Source organism: Chinchilla lanigera, unplaced genomic scaffold (genome assembly GCF_000276665.1).
Source record: "Chinchilla lanigera isolate Chin_1 unplaced genomic scaffold, ChiLan1.0 scaffold00013, whole genome shotgun sequence".
Taxonomy (NCBI): domain Eukaryota; kingdom Metazoa; phylum Chordata; class Mammalia; order Rodentia; family Chinchillidae; genus Chinchilla; species Chinchilla lanigera.
In genome coordinates, this window is record NW_004955414.1 from 22,324,283 (window position 1) to 22,340,597 (window position 16,315).

Sequence of the window (16,315 nt, forward strand, 5' to 3'; positions counted from 1 at the left end):
CCGAGACCGCGGGCGCTGGGCCTGGGGCCGAGGCGGCGGACGCTGGCGCCGCCTCGGGGTCCGCGCCGGAGCCGCTGCAGCTCATCGGGCCGGTGGGAGAGGCGGCAAACAGAGCCGCTTCCGCTTCCGCTCACGTTCGGCACGCCCCCGGTGACGTCACACGCCCCCGACGCGCCCCGCCTGTCCGCGTTCGCTCGCTCCTGCACGTCCACCGCCCCCAAGCGCCGTAGGCGGAGTTGGTGGATCCGACAGCGGGGCGGGGACGAGCCTGGGAGCTGCGCCGAGGCCGCCGTCCCACCCTGCTCCCCGCAGTGCTCGGGGTGGAGCTTTGCGCGTCCCGCCCTCCTTCACTTAGACGGACCCTTGGACCTTTTGGGGGCACACAGGCGAGGCTCGAGACAGTCTTCACCTTGCATTGCTTATTTAACCCTTTTAGGGTTGTAGAGGAGTTGGAAAACCCAACTGCTCAGAGGAGGGCAGTGGACAGTGCTGCTGTAAAGGGAGAGGGGGTTATTTGCACCTGAACAAACAAGAAACACAAAATCACAGCGAGTGGAAAAGAGGTTTTCTTTTCGACAGACATTTAATTCCTATTTCCCAGCTCCTGAGATAGGACCTGGGAAAGTTAGCCCTCTGGGCACCAACATGGCGTTGAAAAGGGAGGCAAACAAACTGACAATTTCAATACTGTATGGTGATTACAATGCTAGAGGTAGGCAGGGTGTTCAAGGGAAGATGAGAACATTCACCTAGTTCCACATGCCAGTTACTCTATTTACATTATTCCACATAATTTTATTCCCTGATTCTGAAACGCAGGTATTGCTATCCTCACTTAACAATGACGAAGCAGTCACACAGAGATAAACTTAACTAGGGAGATGAAAAAAAAAGGAGGCTTCCAGCTTGTTTGGAAGAAGCATAGTATGATTTACTGAGAAGAAACAAGAGATATAGTTTGGGGTTGAGACAAAGGGAGATGAAGTGTTGAGTATCACACGTCTTATATTTGACCAACAATCACCATTGTATAGAAAGTCAGATTTAACCAGATGGTGATGACTACCGATTTGTTTCAGGGGTCCTTAAGTAAAATGATAAGACCAGGAAGCTAGAGATGGAGCAACAAAGAATGCTGGCATTTCATGAGGAAGCAGAAAACAAGTCTGTGAAGGACGAAGACCGGGTGATGAAAGAAGTTAATCCTGGAAGCTAAGGAATGAGTGTGAGCGGGCAAATATGACAGGAAGACCATAAAGCAAAAAGATCTGAGACTGCTGGTATCAGTACCAACAAACTACATCTCCTGTACATTCATATCCATGTTTGCAAAGTGGAAGAGGTTGGGGAGGGGGTGACAACAGTGCTGGTTATAGCTGCTTGTTAAGGAACCTGAGGCTGGAATAGGGAGACCTGAGTATGACAAGAGGGCAGGGTTGGGAATTAAGCTCACAGCACTTCAGGGTTAGGGATATAAACTGACTGCTGCAGTCAGTGGTTGAGGGTTCAGCAGAGCTTCCAACAAGGCAGGATGAGGGACCAAGCCACCAGCTATAGAGCAGGGGACCGGTCAGCTTTCTTGGCAGGAAATGGTCAAGGGTTGAGTAGAGTCTTCAGCAGAGCTGGGAAGTTGGGGGTTCCCCAGCCTGTTACAGGATCCCAGCCAGGGCCGGAGCAGAAACCCTCACCCTCCACCTCTTCGTTCAGACAGGACTCATGGCAGCCACGGGTTACCTAGAGAGGAGGTGGGAATCAGATCTGGGCTTGTTGGTACCAGACTAACAGACCCCTGTTCACCCTGTGTTTACATTCCAGAGGCTATCCCACCGTATCAGAACTGCCTCCAAATCCATCTGAGCCCTTGCCATATTTGTATTGAAACATCAACAATCTTCCCTTCCACACTCACATCAAAAAGCCCTGCCCCACGCTGCTGGTAGAGCCTTGGGTTGAGAAAGCCAAGAGGCGGGTGGCCATTGAGAATTCTGTGCTCATTTATCAAGGCAAGGATTCCTCCAAACACTGGAGTAGAGGCCTGCAAGGTGAGGGTGCAAGGAGAGGTCAGGATTTCAGAGTGATTGAACTTTTGGGGAGGGATTTTTGAAAGTTATCAAAGGTCTTTGAGGAGTCAGAGGTTCCCGGTGACAAGGTCTCGGGGACAGAGAGTGAGGGCAGTTCCTGAGTGGAGGGCTGGAACCAGGCTGATTCTCACCGAGGTTCCAGATACCCATGGAATGGGTATACCGTTGCTGACCACCCAGTAGCCATCAGAAAGTGCAGCAACATCTGGATATGCACGGCCACTGGCATTGAAGTAACTGGATGGTGGCAGGTGGGGGCTAGATTTCAGGAACTGGGCTACAGCTTCCTCCTGAAAGGCATTTCTGAGTGAGTCCTGGCCTGTAGCCTGCACAGCAATTTGCTGAACTGAAGATCTTCCAAGCCCCTTTCTAGCCACTTGAACATGCACGTACCTGGTATGAAGGCTGTGGGAATACATTGCTGAAGCCACCACCACTGATATAGTCAGCTACCTCGTTTGTGACTCGGAAAGGGTTCTGGAAGGAAGTGCCTCCCACTGTGGTGACATACGGGCTGAGAGAGAAGAGAGCATTCAGATAATAGGAGACACAGAGGATGCCCAAGATGTGTAGGGATGGGTGAGGATAGCCTGGATCTTGCTGGAGGGGTGGATCCTGGGGGCAGGCATATGCATGCACACAGGACTGACTAGGAGGATTTCAGCCCTCACTGTGGCCTGCACTGACTATGCATATTTTTCTCTATGGAACAAATCTGCCAGTAAGATGCATAGGGGTTGAGGAAGAAGAATACTGGGAGACTAAGGGCTTAACCTGTAGAAAGAAGGGAGTGTAGCAAGCAGGGCAGGTAAGGCTGAATGCTGAGCCACAGGAGCACCTGGTGGGCTCAAAGACAAAGGCTCTAGATTACAAGGTCTCAGGTAAATGGAAGCTTGGGGTGCTTACCTGGAAGCAGGGAAGCTAGGACGGAACCGATGTTTTCCAGACACAGACCAACACCCAGCCCCACTGTCGCCTGGGAGAGAGGCAAGTTTGGTATTCATATTAGTCGATCAGAGCTTGTATGTAGGTTCAGATGCCAGAGAGAAATTTGGGTATCAGCTGTTACTGCAGCAGGCCAGAGTTTAGAGGTCATGTCAGCGGTCCCTACTGAGACTCTGAGATCAGATTATGATTCACTGTGGGGTCAAAGCTTCCACGTTGGGTGGGTGGATGGGAGGACTCAATTTAGGGTAGGAGGCCTAAGTTTAGGACAGGAAGTCACCTGAGGCAAACAGCAGGGTGAGACCCCGAGCGGCAGCTTTCATGAACTCGGTGTTGACCCGCTGGATGTAGGCACTGCTGAGGGAGTCTTCATCGTCTCCGTAGCTCACAGTATGCACATGTGGCAGGGCTGACTCGTTACTGAGCAGCAGAAGCCACTGCAGGAAGGGTTCCTGTGCCTCATGGCGGCCTAGATTTTTTTTTTGAGAGGTGGATAATGTAGTCATGGGGGGATTTCAGGGTCTCCCTCTAGCTCCTGGCATTCCCTTCAGGGAATCAAGAGCCACTTCCAACCCACTTGCCCGCAGCTAGTCCCCTCAGTTGTACCAGCGTTACTGTAGACCCATGTGGAGATGTTGGCGCCAGCACTCATCAGGTATTCCACATCCAGACTGGCCTCGATCCCAGCCCGGCCGCGGCCCTGTTTTCCAACCACGTGGGATACTGATGCCTGGTGTACAAACTTGCCACCAAAGAGGCGCATGAACTCTGCCAGATCTGACTCATGGAAGTACTGCTCCAGGAACTATGGAGGGAGTCAGAACAGGGATCATGGGACAAAGGGTAAGTCCCAAGGTAGTAAAGCATGGAAGTCACTTCACAGGGAGGCTGTGAGAACCACAGAGCTCCCTCAGCTTGGCTCACCTGGGCACAAGCCTGGCTGTTGTTGGTAGTGCCGGAGCCCACATCACGTGCTGTCAAGTTGTATCGCTCACGGATCACAGATGGAGTCACTCCCAGGTGCAGGCCAACAGTTCCTGCCACTTGTGGCGCAGGGCGTTGCCTCAGGGACGATGTGGGGGGAAAGCGATGCAGTCCGCCCACTGTGGAGAGGGGTCACACGTGAGGAGATCTTAAAGACTTCAGTTCCGGCTTTACCACTAACTGTACCCCACAGCCCCCTCTGGCATCTAAACTTCTTCATTCCCTGGGTATACCTTCCCCAACCCCCACCAACCCCACTGGGTTTACCAAAGTCCACATGAGGTGCCAAGGCCTGAGGGAGCTGGTAGGGACGTAGGGACCTTACAACACGGGTCTCTTCTAGTCCCCCCACATAGCGGTGAAACTCAGCCCCAGGGAGCAGCAGCTCTGCTTGCCTGAAAAAGATCATAAAACGGAGGTCAGAAAGCATGGACTGGAGCAGAGGCTGCCATCAGAGTACCACAGGTCAGTCAGTCAGTGATCACCTTCTCATGCCTTAAGTACTACTATAAGCTCTCGTCAAACTCTCAACTCCCTCCCATGGGGGTGGCTAGGCTTCTGAAGGGACAATTGGTGTCCTCCATAGCGCAATTATTTCCTCTCACCGGACACTCAGCCAGCAAGTCAGAAAGTCCTGTGTGGTGACTGAATGGCAGTTCCGGGCTCCAGCTGCCAAGAGCCATTTTTGGACTGTGCGGAGGGTCAGTGGTGATGGCCGGATCAGCTGAGCCACATCTTCTAGGGCCAGGTATTTTCCTGCAGGGATTCAGAAGAGGATCTTGCCTTCATTCATTGCTTTCTCAGATTACCTCTTTGGACCCCAATTAGAAGATAGCAGGACTTCTCAGAGAGGGTTGTCCAGGTGCTGGGTATATTTGGGGGCCAGAGGAAAAAAGGTTAGAATGACTTTAAATTCCATGGTCAAGAAATATGAATTTACCCTAAAGGGTAGTAGGTTGCAAGTGCCGTACCTCACCAAGCCTTGCCATGATCACGAAAAACAAATCAAGTTAATACATTTACAGTTTTCCACTTTATCACCAATAAAAGTTTTCAAAACTTTTGGAACCAATTATATGATAACATCTAATTTAACTCAGACCATTATACTTGATTTAACATGTTGGTGAGTCACTGTTTCCTGTATGGAGCCATGCACACTAGTACTACTATGCTTAGGTGATCTGAACCCCACCCCACACACACACCTCCACCCTTCACACCCACACACACCCTCTGGCTGCTGTGGAGCTTTTAGCTAAAAGAAGCATACGATCCAGCTTGGCCATTGGAGAGACTGTTTTGGAGCACAGTGAAGAGTGGGTTGGAAGGGAGGAGACTGCAGATGAGTGGGGAGTTAAGCAGTAGTACAGGAGGGAGAATAAACAACTGAGCTAGCGACAAGAAGCGTTGGCCAGAAGTAGACTACTCCAAGGGCAATGTCGGAGTTGGAACTCCTAAATACAGGGGGAAATAGGTATAGATTTAGGGATGGGGGACAAATTTGAGTTGATGAGCACTCTTATGTATTAGGTGCTATATTTCCTCATTTGTGTGGTTGCTGCTAAACAGTAGTGAGAAATCAAATCTAGAGTTGATCATAAAGACTGTTCTTAACCACATTTACTCTTTGGTCTTTAAACCTAGGAACACAATGGAAGTTTCGCAGGGGTTGGGGTGGGGAGAGTGCGTTACTTTTAGATAGTTAGGTTCCAGTTTACTGTTGTTATGTACATGTACTAACTCCCCACGAAGAATGTAATCATTATATACTCCAAACATGTACCAGGAAAAATTTTTTTACAAAGAGATTCCTCAGTGATGGTCACTGCCTTTCATTTGCCTGATATCACCCCCTTGCCAGGTACCAGGAGCATGACCCGTCATCGTCTACACCACCCCATGCCCTCCTCTGCCCCTCCACTGCACCCCACTTCCTGCCCTCAGTCCCAACAGGCACCATAGCGAGGAGAGCCAGGATCCGACACAGCCTGCACCAGCTCTGACAGTCTCTTCAGGTTCTGCTGTCTCAGGGCAAAGGTGAGACTCAGCTCCTCCTCAGGATCCAAACGGCCCAGGGACACCCAGCCAGGGGGCAGCCTGCAGAGTCAGGGGTCAGGAACATGGCCGTGGTCAGGGTGTGGATGGGAAATGGATCATGGATTAGGAGCTGGGACTTTGGGTAGGATCCCAGAAGTGGATGTGAATCCCAGGAGGTGAATGACAGGGGACAAGCCTGGAGCTTTCATGGAGTGAGTACCAGGAGCTGGTACGAAAGTGAGGGGAGCCAGGACCAGGACAGTGGGCGCAGAACAGCGCAAGAGGACAGGGTGGTCAGTGCTAAGTCAACTCACGTCCGCTGCTGGTCTGGCTCCGGGCTGTAACTGCATTTGCTGGTGCCGATGAGGGCAAAGAGCCCGAGGAGGCTGCAGAGATGGCAGGTAGGTTTTATCGGGGAGTGAACCGTCATTATGTTCCCACTCTCCCACATGCACTCCCTCCAATGTGATCCCCTTCACCTGGGCACCCTTGGTTTCTCACCACACTCGTAGTCTCATTCCGCCTTTCTGCTGATCAGGTGTCACATGACGGATCACATGAGCCGTCTTCCATCACCGCCTCCCCTGCCTAGTAACTAGTGACGATGCTGGCTCCTCCCACTCAAATGTGGGGTCCTGAATACTGGAAAAGAGCGGGGATGGGGCTGCCCTAGGATTTCCCCCTCTACCTAGCTAAGCACTGATTAATCCTCGGATTCCCACCGGCTGTGAGTGCCCCCATCAGGAAAATAATCTCTGACTTTAGATTTCCTTTATAATACAGGAATTATTACATAAAAGTGGTCTGCTTCATACAGTTGCAGCAAACATTTATACTGAAATAAAGCAAGCAAATCACCCAGCAGAGAGCCTAGTATGGCAGACTCAACAAATGTGAGTTTTTATTATAATGTGGATATTTAGTGGCTCTAAGCAAAAAAAAAAAAAAAAATCACTTTGCTTAGCTTCTCTTGTATCCACCTCCGCCCTTTTCAGATGTCAGGCCTACAGCTCCCACTCACCTGCTCAATGCCTCTCAGTCTTGCTACAGCCAAGGAACTGCTGGCCTCTTGCATGTGTTAAAGGAAAAAGATTGGCCAGAGAGACGGGATCTCAGCCTCAGAGTAAGCTCCCGAGACCCCAGTGCTATCCCCAGCTAGATGACCCCATGTTCCCCACCCCTGTGTCTCTTGAGGTATCCACACACAATAACGTGCCAGGTGGCTCCCAGCCATTCCCACAGAACAGAGCCGGAGGCTGGATACAAACTGCAGTTTATTAAGGCTCCAGAGTGAGAATTGGCACTTGTTCTGGGCAGGGGTAGGGATGTCAGTGGAACCCAAAGGAGCTGGGCCCTAACAGTTTGGAGATACCTCCCTCATTCCCCTACCCCCCAATAAATAAAGTCTCTGCTCCGTCTCAGGTTGCTGGTGCAGGCAGGAAGTCCTTGCCGAGAGCCCAGGGCTGCGGCCTCCTTCATACTTCGCCCCACACTGGACCTGGCCACAGGTCAGGGACCAACAGACCCTCTGGTCCCAGTTCTCTGAGGGGTTGGGGGGAAATGTGGGACCTGCCCCCACGGGAGGAGTTTGGGGTGGAGAGTTGGGACTTGGTGGTGGCCTCCCCATGGCCAGTCATGGTCCGAGGCTGCCCAGGGCAGGCTCAGGGTGGGGCCTGCATTGGGGACGCTGTGCGCATCCCAGGTCGGGGCCCAGCCTGGGCCGCAGCTAGATGTGCAGCTCTGTGTCATCAGGTGGCTCCAGGCCAGACTCTGCACTGAGGGCCGAGGCTGAGGGGCCCTGGGCCACCCCAAACGGCGAGACAACGGGTGAGCGAGCAGCCAAAGGAGACAGCGAGGGGGAGAAGCTGGGGGACATGGCAGCAGAGGACAGGGAGCCTTCATGGCTGATGGGGGAGCGGTGAGAGGTCGGTGGGAAGATGGCCCGGGCGGCAGCTGTGCTTGCAGGCTTGGGGGGCACAGACTTGGCTCCTGGGTGGGCCACAGCAGTGATGAGGGGTGGTGGGTCGATTCGGGGAGCAGGGGGACATGGCCGAGCTTCATCCTTGAGCCGAGCGATCTCTGTGAAGACACTGGCCAGTGGCTGGAACTGCGGGCACCAGCTCAGCAGGTAGTCCCAGTTATAGCTGCCACGGAGCTCCTCCTCACCAGCCACAATGGCTGTCAGCGCACCTGCCACACAGGGCTTGCCGTCTGCTGGGAAGCCATAGTCCCCAGTGGGTGCAGGGCTTAGGCCACAGCCCCCCAGGAAGGCTGTGGCGGTGGCTGTGGGTCCCTCCTCTCGGTACAGAGTGGTTCCTGCACCTGGCAGCAGCAGCCCTGCCTTTCGGCCCTTATACCACGTGTCAGGCGCAGGTGGCTCACAGGATGTGTCACTCAGTCCATCTGCATCTTGCTGGATGCCTGAGTCAGGGCCACGGGCTGCCAGGGAGGAGGCCACGCTGGCCACACGAGGGAACTCGTTGATCATACGAATCTCATCATCCTCTGCAGCCTCTGCTGAGCCGCGGCCGCTTGAGTGTGACGGGTCCAGGGAGCCACCACGGGGATAGGGCCCTCCGGCTCCTGGCCCACCATAGCTGGGGAGAGTCTGGTGATACAGATGCTCTGAAGGTGGTGGACTGGGTGGCTCCTGGCCCAGTTTCTGCAGGGAGCCGCTGGCTAGGGGTGCTGCCTGTGACATTGGGCCAGGGGCTGCCTCGGCCTTGCGGTTACGAGCTCGAACCAGCCCTAGCACCAGGGCTGCTAGTGCAAGCACCACTACAACTCCCAAGGAGGCAGCCACAGCCCCCACCAACAGCAGGTTGAGGTCAGGTGCCAAGCCCAGGGCAGTATGGGTGATATCCACGGTCACAGGCACTGTGGCACTCCGGGAACCAGGCAGAGGTCCCCGAGCTACTACCTCCAATCTCAGCTCCCGTGGTGCCTCACGCCGGGTCCGGCCCCCACCTCCTGAAGTGGCTGTTCCACTACCTGGTGCCCGACTGTCCACCCGAAGGTACAGGACACCTGTAGTCTGGTTGATACCGAAATAAGGGGAAGAGGTGGCAAGGGAATAGAGCACCAGGCCATCAGCACCCCCATCCTCATCTGTGGCCTGCACATGACCCAAGCTGTGGCCACGCTGGGCACCTTCTGGCACTTGGAAGTGGAAAGCTGGAGCCAGGAACACAGGGTCATACTCATCCTCTCCAGTCACCAGGACTGACACAGTGACAGAGGCTGAGAGATTCCCAGCGTCAGCAGCACCAACCAGCAGGCGGAAGCTTCCCGTGTGCTCATAGTCAAAAGGCACTCGTGCCCGCAACTCCCCAGTTGAGCTGTTCAGTGCAAATGCCTCACGACCCTCAGGCCCTGGCCCAGCCTCCAACAGGCTGTAGCGGAGCCTCCCAAAAGCCCCAGCATCCCCATCAATTGCATGCAGAGTGGTCACAAGAGTTCCTGGAGGCTGGTTCTCTGCCAGGCTGGTGCTGAGTAAGTTCAGTGGGAAGGCTGGACCATGGTCATTCACATCCTGGACCTCAACTGTCACTGGAGCCAAAGCAAAATGTGTCCCAGCAGGGTCAGTAGCCTGCACTACAAGCTGGTGTCGAGCTTGGGTCTCACAGTCCAAGGGGTGGGCCAGTCGCAAGGCACCAGAGCTCTCATCCAGCTCAAAGAGCCCCAGCGGGTCACCTGAGCTAAGGGTGAAATGCACAAGGCCATGAGGGCCAGGGTCAGCATCAGAGGCCTCCACATGCAGCAGCTCAGCTCCAACTGGCATGTCCTCAGGTACTGTCACACGGTAGGATGCTTGGGTAAAGACAGGTGGGTTGTCATTGACATCTAGTACAGTGACAGTGACTGGCACAGCTGAACTGCGGGGTGGCTGGCCCCGGTCAGCTGCAATCACAGTTAGATTATATTGCGTCAGGCTTTCAAAGTCTAGAGGCTCAAGCAACATCAGGCAGCCCAGTGCCTGGGGACCTGGTCCAACACCCTCTCCAACTTCAGCCAGCCGGGGTTCTAGTTGGAAGACCCGGCCGCGGTTGCCACTGATGATGCTGTAGTCCACGGTGGCATGGGTGCGGCTTCCGTCAGCATCTGTGGCCTCCAGGGTGAGCAGGGTGGACCCAGGAGGCAGATCTTCACTCACGGCCACACGGTAGTGTGGCAATGTGAAGCTTGGGGAGTGGTCATTCTGGTCCTGCAGCTGCACGTGCACTGTGGCCCGTGCTGCCCGGCCTGGAACCCCATGGTCCCGTGCTTCCAGCACCACATCCACCACTCCTGGCCCCTCACCGCCAAAGGCCACTGTTCCCACAGTTGTGAACAAAGTTCCTGAGATGAGAAGGGAAGAGACAGAAATACGCATTCAGAAGGGGCTGTGTGCCAGCACAAGAGCAGACAGCGGAAGAGGGAAGTGAGACTCTGGAGAATGGCCCATGTGCTGGATGAGTAGGGAATGGTTTCTAAGGTTCAGGTTCAGGAAACAGCTTCTAGTCAGAAAAGGGCCTACTATATTAAAGACAAGAGGAAATGTCCTCCCTGGGTTAGAGATCCAGGAGTCAAAATTTGGGGTAACAAATTCTAGGAATTAGCTCCAAATGTGATCCAACATGGTCAAAGCTAAAGGGTCAGATTCTGGGGAAGACCTACCATTGTTGGGGTCAACACTGAAGCCTTCAGCAGGTGAAGCTAGGTGGTAGGAGACGTGACCGTTGGCACCGGAGTCCCGGTCAGTGGCAGAAACAGAGAGAATGGCACTGCCTGGGGGAGTGTGCTCAAGCAGCATGACCTGAGATGTGAGGAAAAGTGCCCATGGTCAGGTATCCCAGCTACCCTGCTGCTCTCTCTACCTGTGTGCTGGAGCTGGGCCCCACAAGCCCTGCTTGGTATCCATTTCAGCATACAGCCCATTCTCCCTTGTATTCTGTTTAAATGAGAACCGCCCACCTTCTTCCCTTTTTGGCCAAAAGATGAAGCACCTGGAAGGCCAGTCTGAGACGGGACATTCTTTTGCCCAGATCAACTTTTAACATCCGATCCCTTCTAGCCACTCTGGCTCTGTCACATCCCTCTAACAGTACAACCCAGAGCCCAGATGTGGGGACATCCAGGGAAGCTGGTACCTGGTAGAGGCTCTGGGAGAAGGTAGGTGCATTGTCATTGACATCCTCCACAAGCACCGTGAGGTTGGCACGGCCCTCATGAGGTCCATCATGTGCCAGCAGCTGCAGGTGGTAGTGATCACATTGCTCAAAGTCCAGGGGACCCATGAGGGAGACACGGCCTCCGTAACGGCCAATACTAAAGGGATCCTGGGGCCCAGATGGGCTCAGCACATACCACAGCACTGGTCCGGAGTCCACATCATTCCCTGTTACCTGCGCAATCTCTGAGCCCAATAGTGCATCTGTAATACAAAAGACAAGTGTGTTTGGCAGCGTTCCAGGCAGCCCTGGAGCTCCAGGGTGGGTAACAGGGCCTCTCTGCCACTTTTGAAACCTTAATTTCACCCAGGCCTCACCTTCTGACACTCGGAGCTCCCAGGGCTGGGGGATGGTGGGACGATTGTCATTGGTATCAATGACCATCACTGTCAGGGTAGCTGAGCCCACCAGGGCTGGGCTTCCTCTGTCTGTGGCCATCAGCACAAGCCTGGACATAGAGCACAATCAGGAGGCAGGACCTGGGGATAAGGGCTAGGAGGACTCAGGATAGAGTGGGCTTTAGGAGTGTTCACGGTGTGGCATCTTTTGGCTGAGGGAGATGCAACGCAGGGCTTAAAAATAAACAGAACCAGGATGGGGTCTTGGGTTCATGGGGGCCAGGTCTCACCGTGTTTCAGCCCAGATCTCACGATCTAGGATAGCTGTGGTAGTAATAGTGCCTGTGGCTGGGTCTACATGGAATAAGCCCCGTGCCAGCTGGGAAGCAGCCAGACTGTAGGATATCTGTCCTCCAGAACCTTGATCCAGGTCATCCGCCTCCACCTGGTGAGTGTAGGAGGTTGCTAGTACCGGACTGACCATAAACAAATCTGACAGCCCTTATCCCTCTCTTCCCATCATGCCCCAAACCTGCAGCAGGGGTCCCTCCAATGGCCGAGACTCTGGTAGGAAAGCCACATAGTGGGGCTGCAGGAAACGGGGAGCATTGTCATTGGTATCTTGCAAGGTCAGGGTCAGCACGGAGAAGGCAAAGGCTCCTCCGCTCTCTGCCTGCAGCACCAGTCGTAGCCGGGGACTTGTCTCAAAGTCCAGGCCCTCTGCTGAGCGAACTGTGATGGCTCCTGTGGGGAGGTGGAGTGCATCGGTGACAGCCCTCTTCCTTGCCCTGAAGCCTCCCACTCTGCTCCAAGGCAGCTCTTCCCCCATCAGCGCTTCCTCTGGCCCAAAGAACCTGCTTCCCCAGAAGCCCATGCCCTCACAGAGCCCCTGCCCGCATTCTTCACCTGTACTCGGCTGAATGGAGAATATGCCTTTCTCATTCCCACTGAGAATGCTGTAGGTGATCGGTCCACTTGAGCCCCCAGCATGGACAGCTTTGGGGGAGACGACAGGAGTCCCTGTGGAGAGGAAGATACTTGGATTGTGAGCACTACAGGAGTTTGGGGAACACTTACATTAAGTAATTCCAGCCTATCCAAGGATATGTATCTGGGACACATGACTAGGGACCCACCTGGGGGTGCATTCTCACGAAGCACAGCCTCATTACTAGCCCGGGGAAAGCGGGGTCCATGCTCAGACTCCCCCTGAAGACCAACAATGACCACACCGGTGGCAGAGCGAGCTGGACGGCCAAGGTCAGTAGCCACAATGAAGAGGACACGATCCCGGGGGCCTAGAGTTACAGGGGAACGGGCCACACGGATTTCACCAGTGTAAGAGTCCACAGTGGTGCCAGGAGGCGGTGTGCCTGCCAGCCGGTACAGAATGGAGGCGTTGGCGCCGGCGTCACGATCTTCAGCTCGCAGTGTGGCCAGAGCCAGAGTTGGCGTGCTGAGGCTGGGGCCTGGGCGGGGCAGGCGCAGGCGCAGAGGACTGGTGGGGAAAGTGGGTGCATGGTCGTTGACATCGCGCACCGTGATGGTGATGGGCACTGTGGTGCTCAAGGGTCCAGCAGCTGCACCATCCACTGCGCTCACAGAAAAGGCATAGCTAGAGCAGTGCTCTCTATCCAGTGCGGTGGCTGTGCGCAGCTCTCCAGAGGCAGGCTCCAGCAGGAAGGCTCCTGCTGTACCTGCACCCAGATAGTAGGTCACATGACCATTGGCCCCAGCATCAGGGTCGTGAGCCTGCAGCTGCATCAGCAGGGTCCCTGCAGGTGCATCCTCCGGCACTTCAACTGCATAGGCCGGCACAGGAAAGGCTGGGGCATGGTCATTGGCATCCAGAACTGTCACTGTCACAAGCAGAGTGGCACTGAGAGCCGGCTGCCCTCCATCTCGAGCCTCTATCCGCAGCTGGAATGCTGGCTCCACCTCTCGGTCTAGTGGCCTCATGGTGCCAAACTCCCCAGAGTCAAGATTTAGGACAAACGCTCCTGATGGGTCTCCATCTGCAGAGAAGGGTAGGTGCACATAAACACATGTGTCAGGCCATGAGGATGATTCACAGGGTGATTTATAGGCAACAGAAGGGGGCTTGGAGAAAGGTAAAGGAAGAGAGAAACAGACAAACAGAAACAAAGGTTTTTTGGAGACAGGGTGTTGCTATGTAGTTCAGGCTGGCCTTGAACTCACTATGTAGCTCAGCTGGCCTCAAACTCACGGCTATCCTCCTGCCTCACCCTCCCAAGTGTGGGGATTACAGGCATGCGGCACCACGCCTGGCCAAAGAAGGTTTTAAAAAAAGATATTATAAAGCAACCACTGTTAGGCTAGGGATATGCAGGAGTCCCCTGAGCCCCTGTCATACATACACGGTCAAACTATTTTCATAGACCTTATATGCTTTTTTCATTCTTATTATCTCACAAATATACAATGGAGTTTGAAGTGCTATACAACATGATGACATCACATGTGTGCTTATGTACTTTTATTTTCTAGAATATTCTTGGTAGAAAGTTTACAGCATGAATATATGTATTTTCAGAGAGTGTACTGGCTATCTCCAGTTATACCTATAACCTCTGCAACGTCATGTCCAACAAACTGTTATTTGAAATCCTAACAGTTCCTTGTGCCTGTCCAAAATACGGCAAGCAGCACACTTCAGTGGCTTGCTTCTTGGTGATACTTGAAATTTTCCTAAGTTTTTTTATTTTTTTATTTTTTATTTTTTTTTTCCTAAGTTTTAATATGTGACACTGTGTGTTGATATAACCCATACAAAAATTCTCTAGAGTTCTTTAAGAGAGAAAAATCTTCAGGCTTTTGGGATCAAAGTGTTTGAAAACCACACTGCTTTATATGGAGGGACAAATAGCAAGATAAAAAGAGAGGCGCAAACAGATACTGAAAGAGGCGTGAAGAAAAGGTGGAAGACATAAAAAGAGAGACCAAGACACACTGACTAAAACTGACAGCAGTAAAACAGGAGCGAGAACCAGGCAGGTGGATGCTGGGGTAGTAGGCAAGGGACGATTCTCACCTACGATGCGGTACTGCAGCTGCCCATTGGCTCCCACGTCTGGGTCAGAGGCCCGAAGTGTGGTAAGGGTCTGGGGGTCCTGGCCCTCAGGCACTTCCAGGGAGAGGTGGGTATTCCCAAAGGTTGGAGCATGATCATTTTCATCCTCTACAGCTACTCGAACTGTGACATGAGTTAACAGGGGGGGTGAGCCTCTGTCCCGGGCATATACTGTGGGAAAGCAAAATCAATGAGGTCTAGCTTGCCTCCACCCCACAAAAAAACTACACCACCCCACCCCACACCACAGTGTTCATACAGTTCACCAGGTACACACATAAGCCAGAAAATATCTATCTCTCCATACATCCCAGGCACACACATACATTTACATAACAACATGTGTCAAAAGGTGTTCTTTCCCTTCCCATCTGCCATGCTTGGTATATACAAAATGGACCTCGGATTGGGGCAGTGTGGCCGAAAAAGACACTAAATGAGGTATCAAAGGTTTGGGCTCAAGTCCCAGGCCCGACACTTCCAAACTGTGTTAGCTTCAGCAAGCCATTCAACTTCTCTGATACCCAATATCAATATGCTCCTCTACTAAATGGCTACAGCTGTGACAATATACAATAAATTGAGAATCTGTGTGCTCAGTGATGACAGCCCAGAAGTCAGAACATCCCGCCTAACTCTTAAAGGCCCAGAAATACAACAAGATGTGCTATAAAAGATGGAAACTTCTAGAAGAGAGTTTTTTGGGCTTTGTGAGTATATTTACAACATTGGTGGCTTTGGGGAGCTTGACAATAACCTGTCAGGTTGATCTCCTCCTGCTCCTCACGATCCAGGGCCCGAAGGGTAGTGAGAACTCCCGTGTTTGGGTCCAGAGAAAAATTCTCACCAGAGACGCCTCCGTAAGTCACTTGCCCATTGGCCCCTGAGGAGGGATAGCACGGAGGGTGACCAGAGGGCAGACAGACGCTTCATTCTCCCAGTCCGTCCCTCTTCTACTTCATCCCCAGGTCTTACCCAGGTCCGGATCTGTGGCTCTCAGAGTCAGCAGAGATGTGCCAGGCGGGCTGTTCTCCCGCAAGAGGACGCTATACTCCTGCTGCTGGAAAGTGGGTGCCTCGTCGTTGACGTCAACAACACTGACAGTCAGGAGCTGAGTGGACGACCGCGGAGGGGAGCCATGGTCTGAGGCCACCACTGTCAGGACGTGCTCAGCTCGCTGTTCGCGGTCGAGGGGCCGCACCACGGACAGTGCCCCTGCGGGAGCAGTAGGGCAGGTTGGTAGAGACCTCAACGCTCCCTCCACATAGGCACCCTCCTCGACCTCACCCGCCAGCGCAACTCTCACCAGTGCTTGAGTGAAGCCGGAAGTGGCCGTCCCCGCCAGTCGCCAGGCGATAGGACACGCGTGCGGCCTCGCCCAGGTCGGGATCCCGGGCTACCAGGTGCAGAGCTACGGGACCGGGAGGCTGATCCTCCGGGAGACGCACGCGTGACGGGGAGGTGAAGACCGGCGAGTTGTCGTTTTCATCGGTGACAAAGACGCGCACGGAGACGCGCGCTGCTCGGCGGCGACTGGCATTGGCCGGCCGGTCAGTGGCCTCTACGAGCAGCAGCAGCGCGGGTGTCGTCTCCCGGTCCAGGCCGTGCGGCGCGCTGAGCGCCCCC

At 53.8% G+C, this 16,315-nt stretch overlaps 3 protein-coding genes across 5 annotated transcripts in view; all 3 read right to left on the reverse strand.

Moving 5' to 3' along the window:
* Positions 1 to 130, reverse strand: part of Taf10 (TAF10 RNA polymerase II, TATA box binding protein (TBP)-associated factor, 30kDa) — a gene marked incomplete in the record, with an annotated part of 1,459 nt that extends 1,329 nt beyond the window's left edge. Inside the window, 1 exon segment of the mRNA XM_005380163.2 lies at positions 1 to 130. Coding sequence (XP_005380220.2) covers positions 1 to 85 — 85 coding nt within the window.
* A 434-nt stretch (positions 131 to 564) lies between these two features.
* On the reverse strand, positions 565 to 6,630 carry Tpp1 (tripeptidyl peptidase I). 2 transcript variants are annotated; one of them, XM_005380169.2, is made up of 13 exons: positions 6,552 to 6,630; positions 6,365 to 6,436; positions 5,971 to 6,110; positions 4,616 to 4,766; positions 4,278 to 4,405; positions 3,951 to 4,129; positions 3,633 to 3,831; positions 3,307 to 3,495; positions 2,988 to 3,057; positions 2,475 to 2,595; positions 2,213 to 2,371; positions 1,910 to 2,035; positions 565 to 1,734 (listed from the first exon to the last, which is right to left on the reverse strand). In XM_005380169.2, exons 1-13 carry the CDS (start codon positions 6,566 to 6,568, stop codon positions 1,594 to 1,596), a joined length of 1,692 nt encoding a protein of 563 aa, XP_005380226.1. In that variant the 5' UTR covers positions 6,569 to 6,630; the 3' UTR covers positions 565 to 1,593. The 2 variants fall into 2 exon arrangements, with proteins under 2 accessions (XP_005380226.1, XP_005380225.1); XM_005380168.2 differs by lacking the exon at positions 6,552 to 6,630 and having other exon boundaries at positions 6,365 to 6,523.
* Positions 6,631 to 7,307: 677 nt separating this feature from the next.
* The window catches only part of Dchs1 (dachsous cadherin-related 1), a gene marked incomplete in the record, with an annotated part of 34,172 nt that continues 25,164 nt past the window's right edge, over positions 7,308 to 16,315 (reverse strand). For both annotated transcript variants that reach the window (XM_013512060.1, XM_013512061.1), the window contains 12 exon segments: positions 7,308 to 10,388; positions 10,707 to 10,845; positions 11,180 to 11,463; positions 11,578 to 11,708; positions 11,889 to 12,043; positions 12,131 to 12,342; positions 12,505 to 12,618; positions 12,735 to 13,613; positions 14,651 to 14,860; positions 15,447 to 15,572; positions 15,665 to 15,904; positions 15,996 to 16,315. In XM_013512060.1, coding sequence (XP_013367514.1) covers positions 7,777 to 10,388; positions 10,707 to 10,845; positions 11,180 to 11,463; positions 11,578 to 11,708; positions 11,889 to 12,043; positions 12,131 to 12,342; positions 12,505 to 12,618; positions 12,735 to 13,613; positions 14,651 to 14,860; positions 15,447 to 15,572; positions 15,665 to 15,904; positions 15,996 to 16,315 — 5,422 coding nt within the window.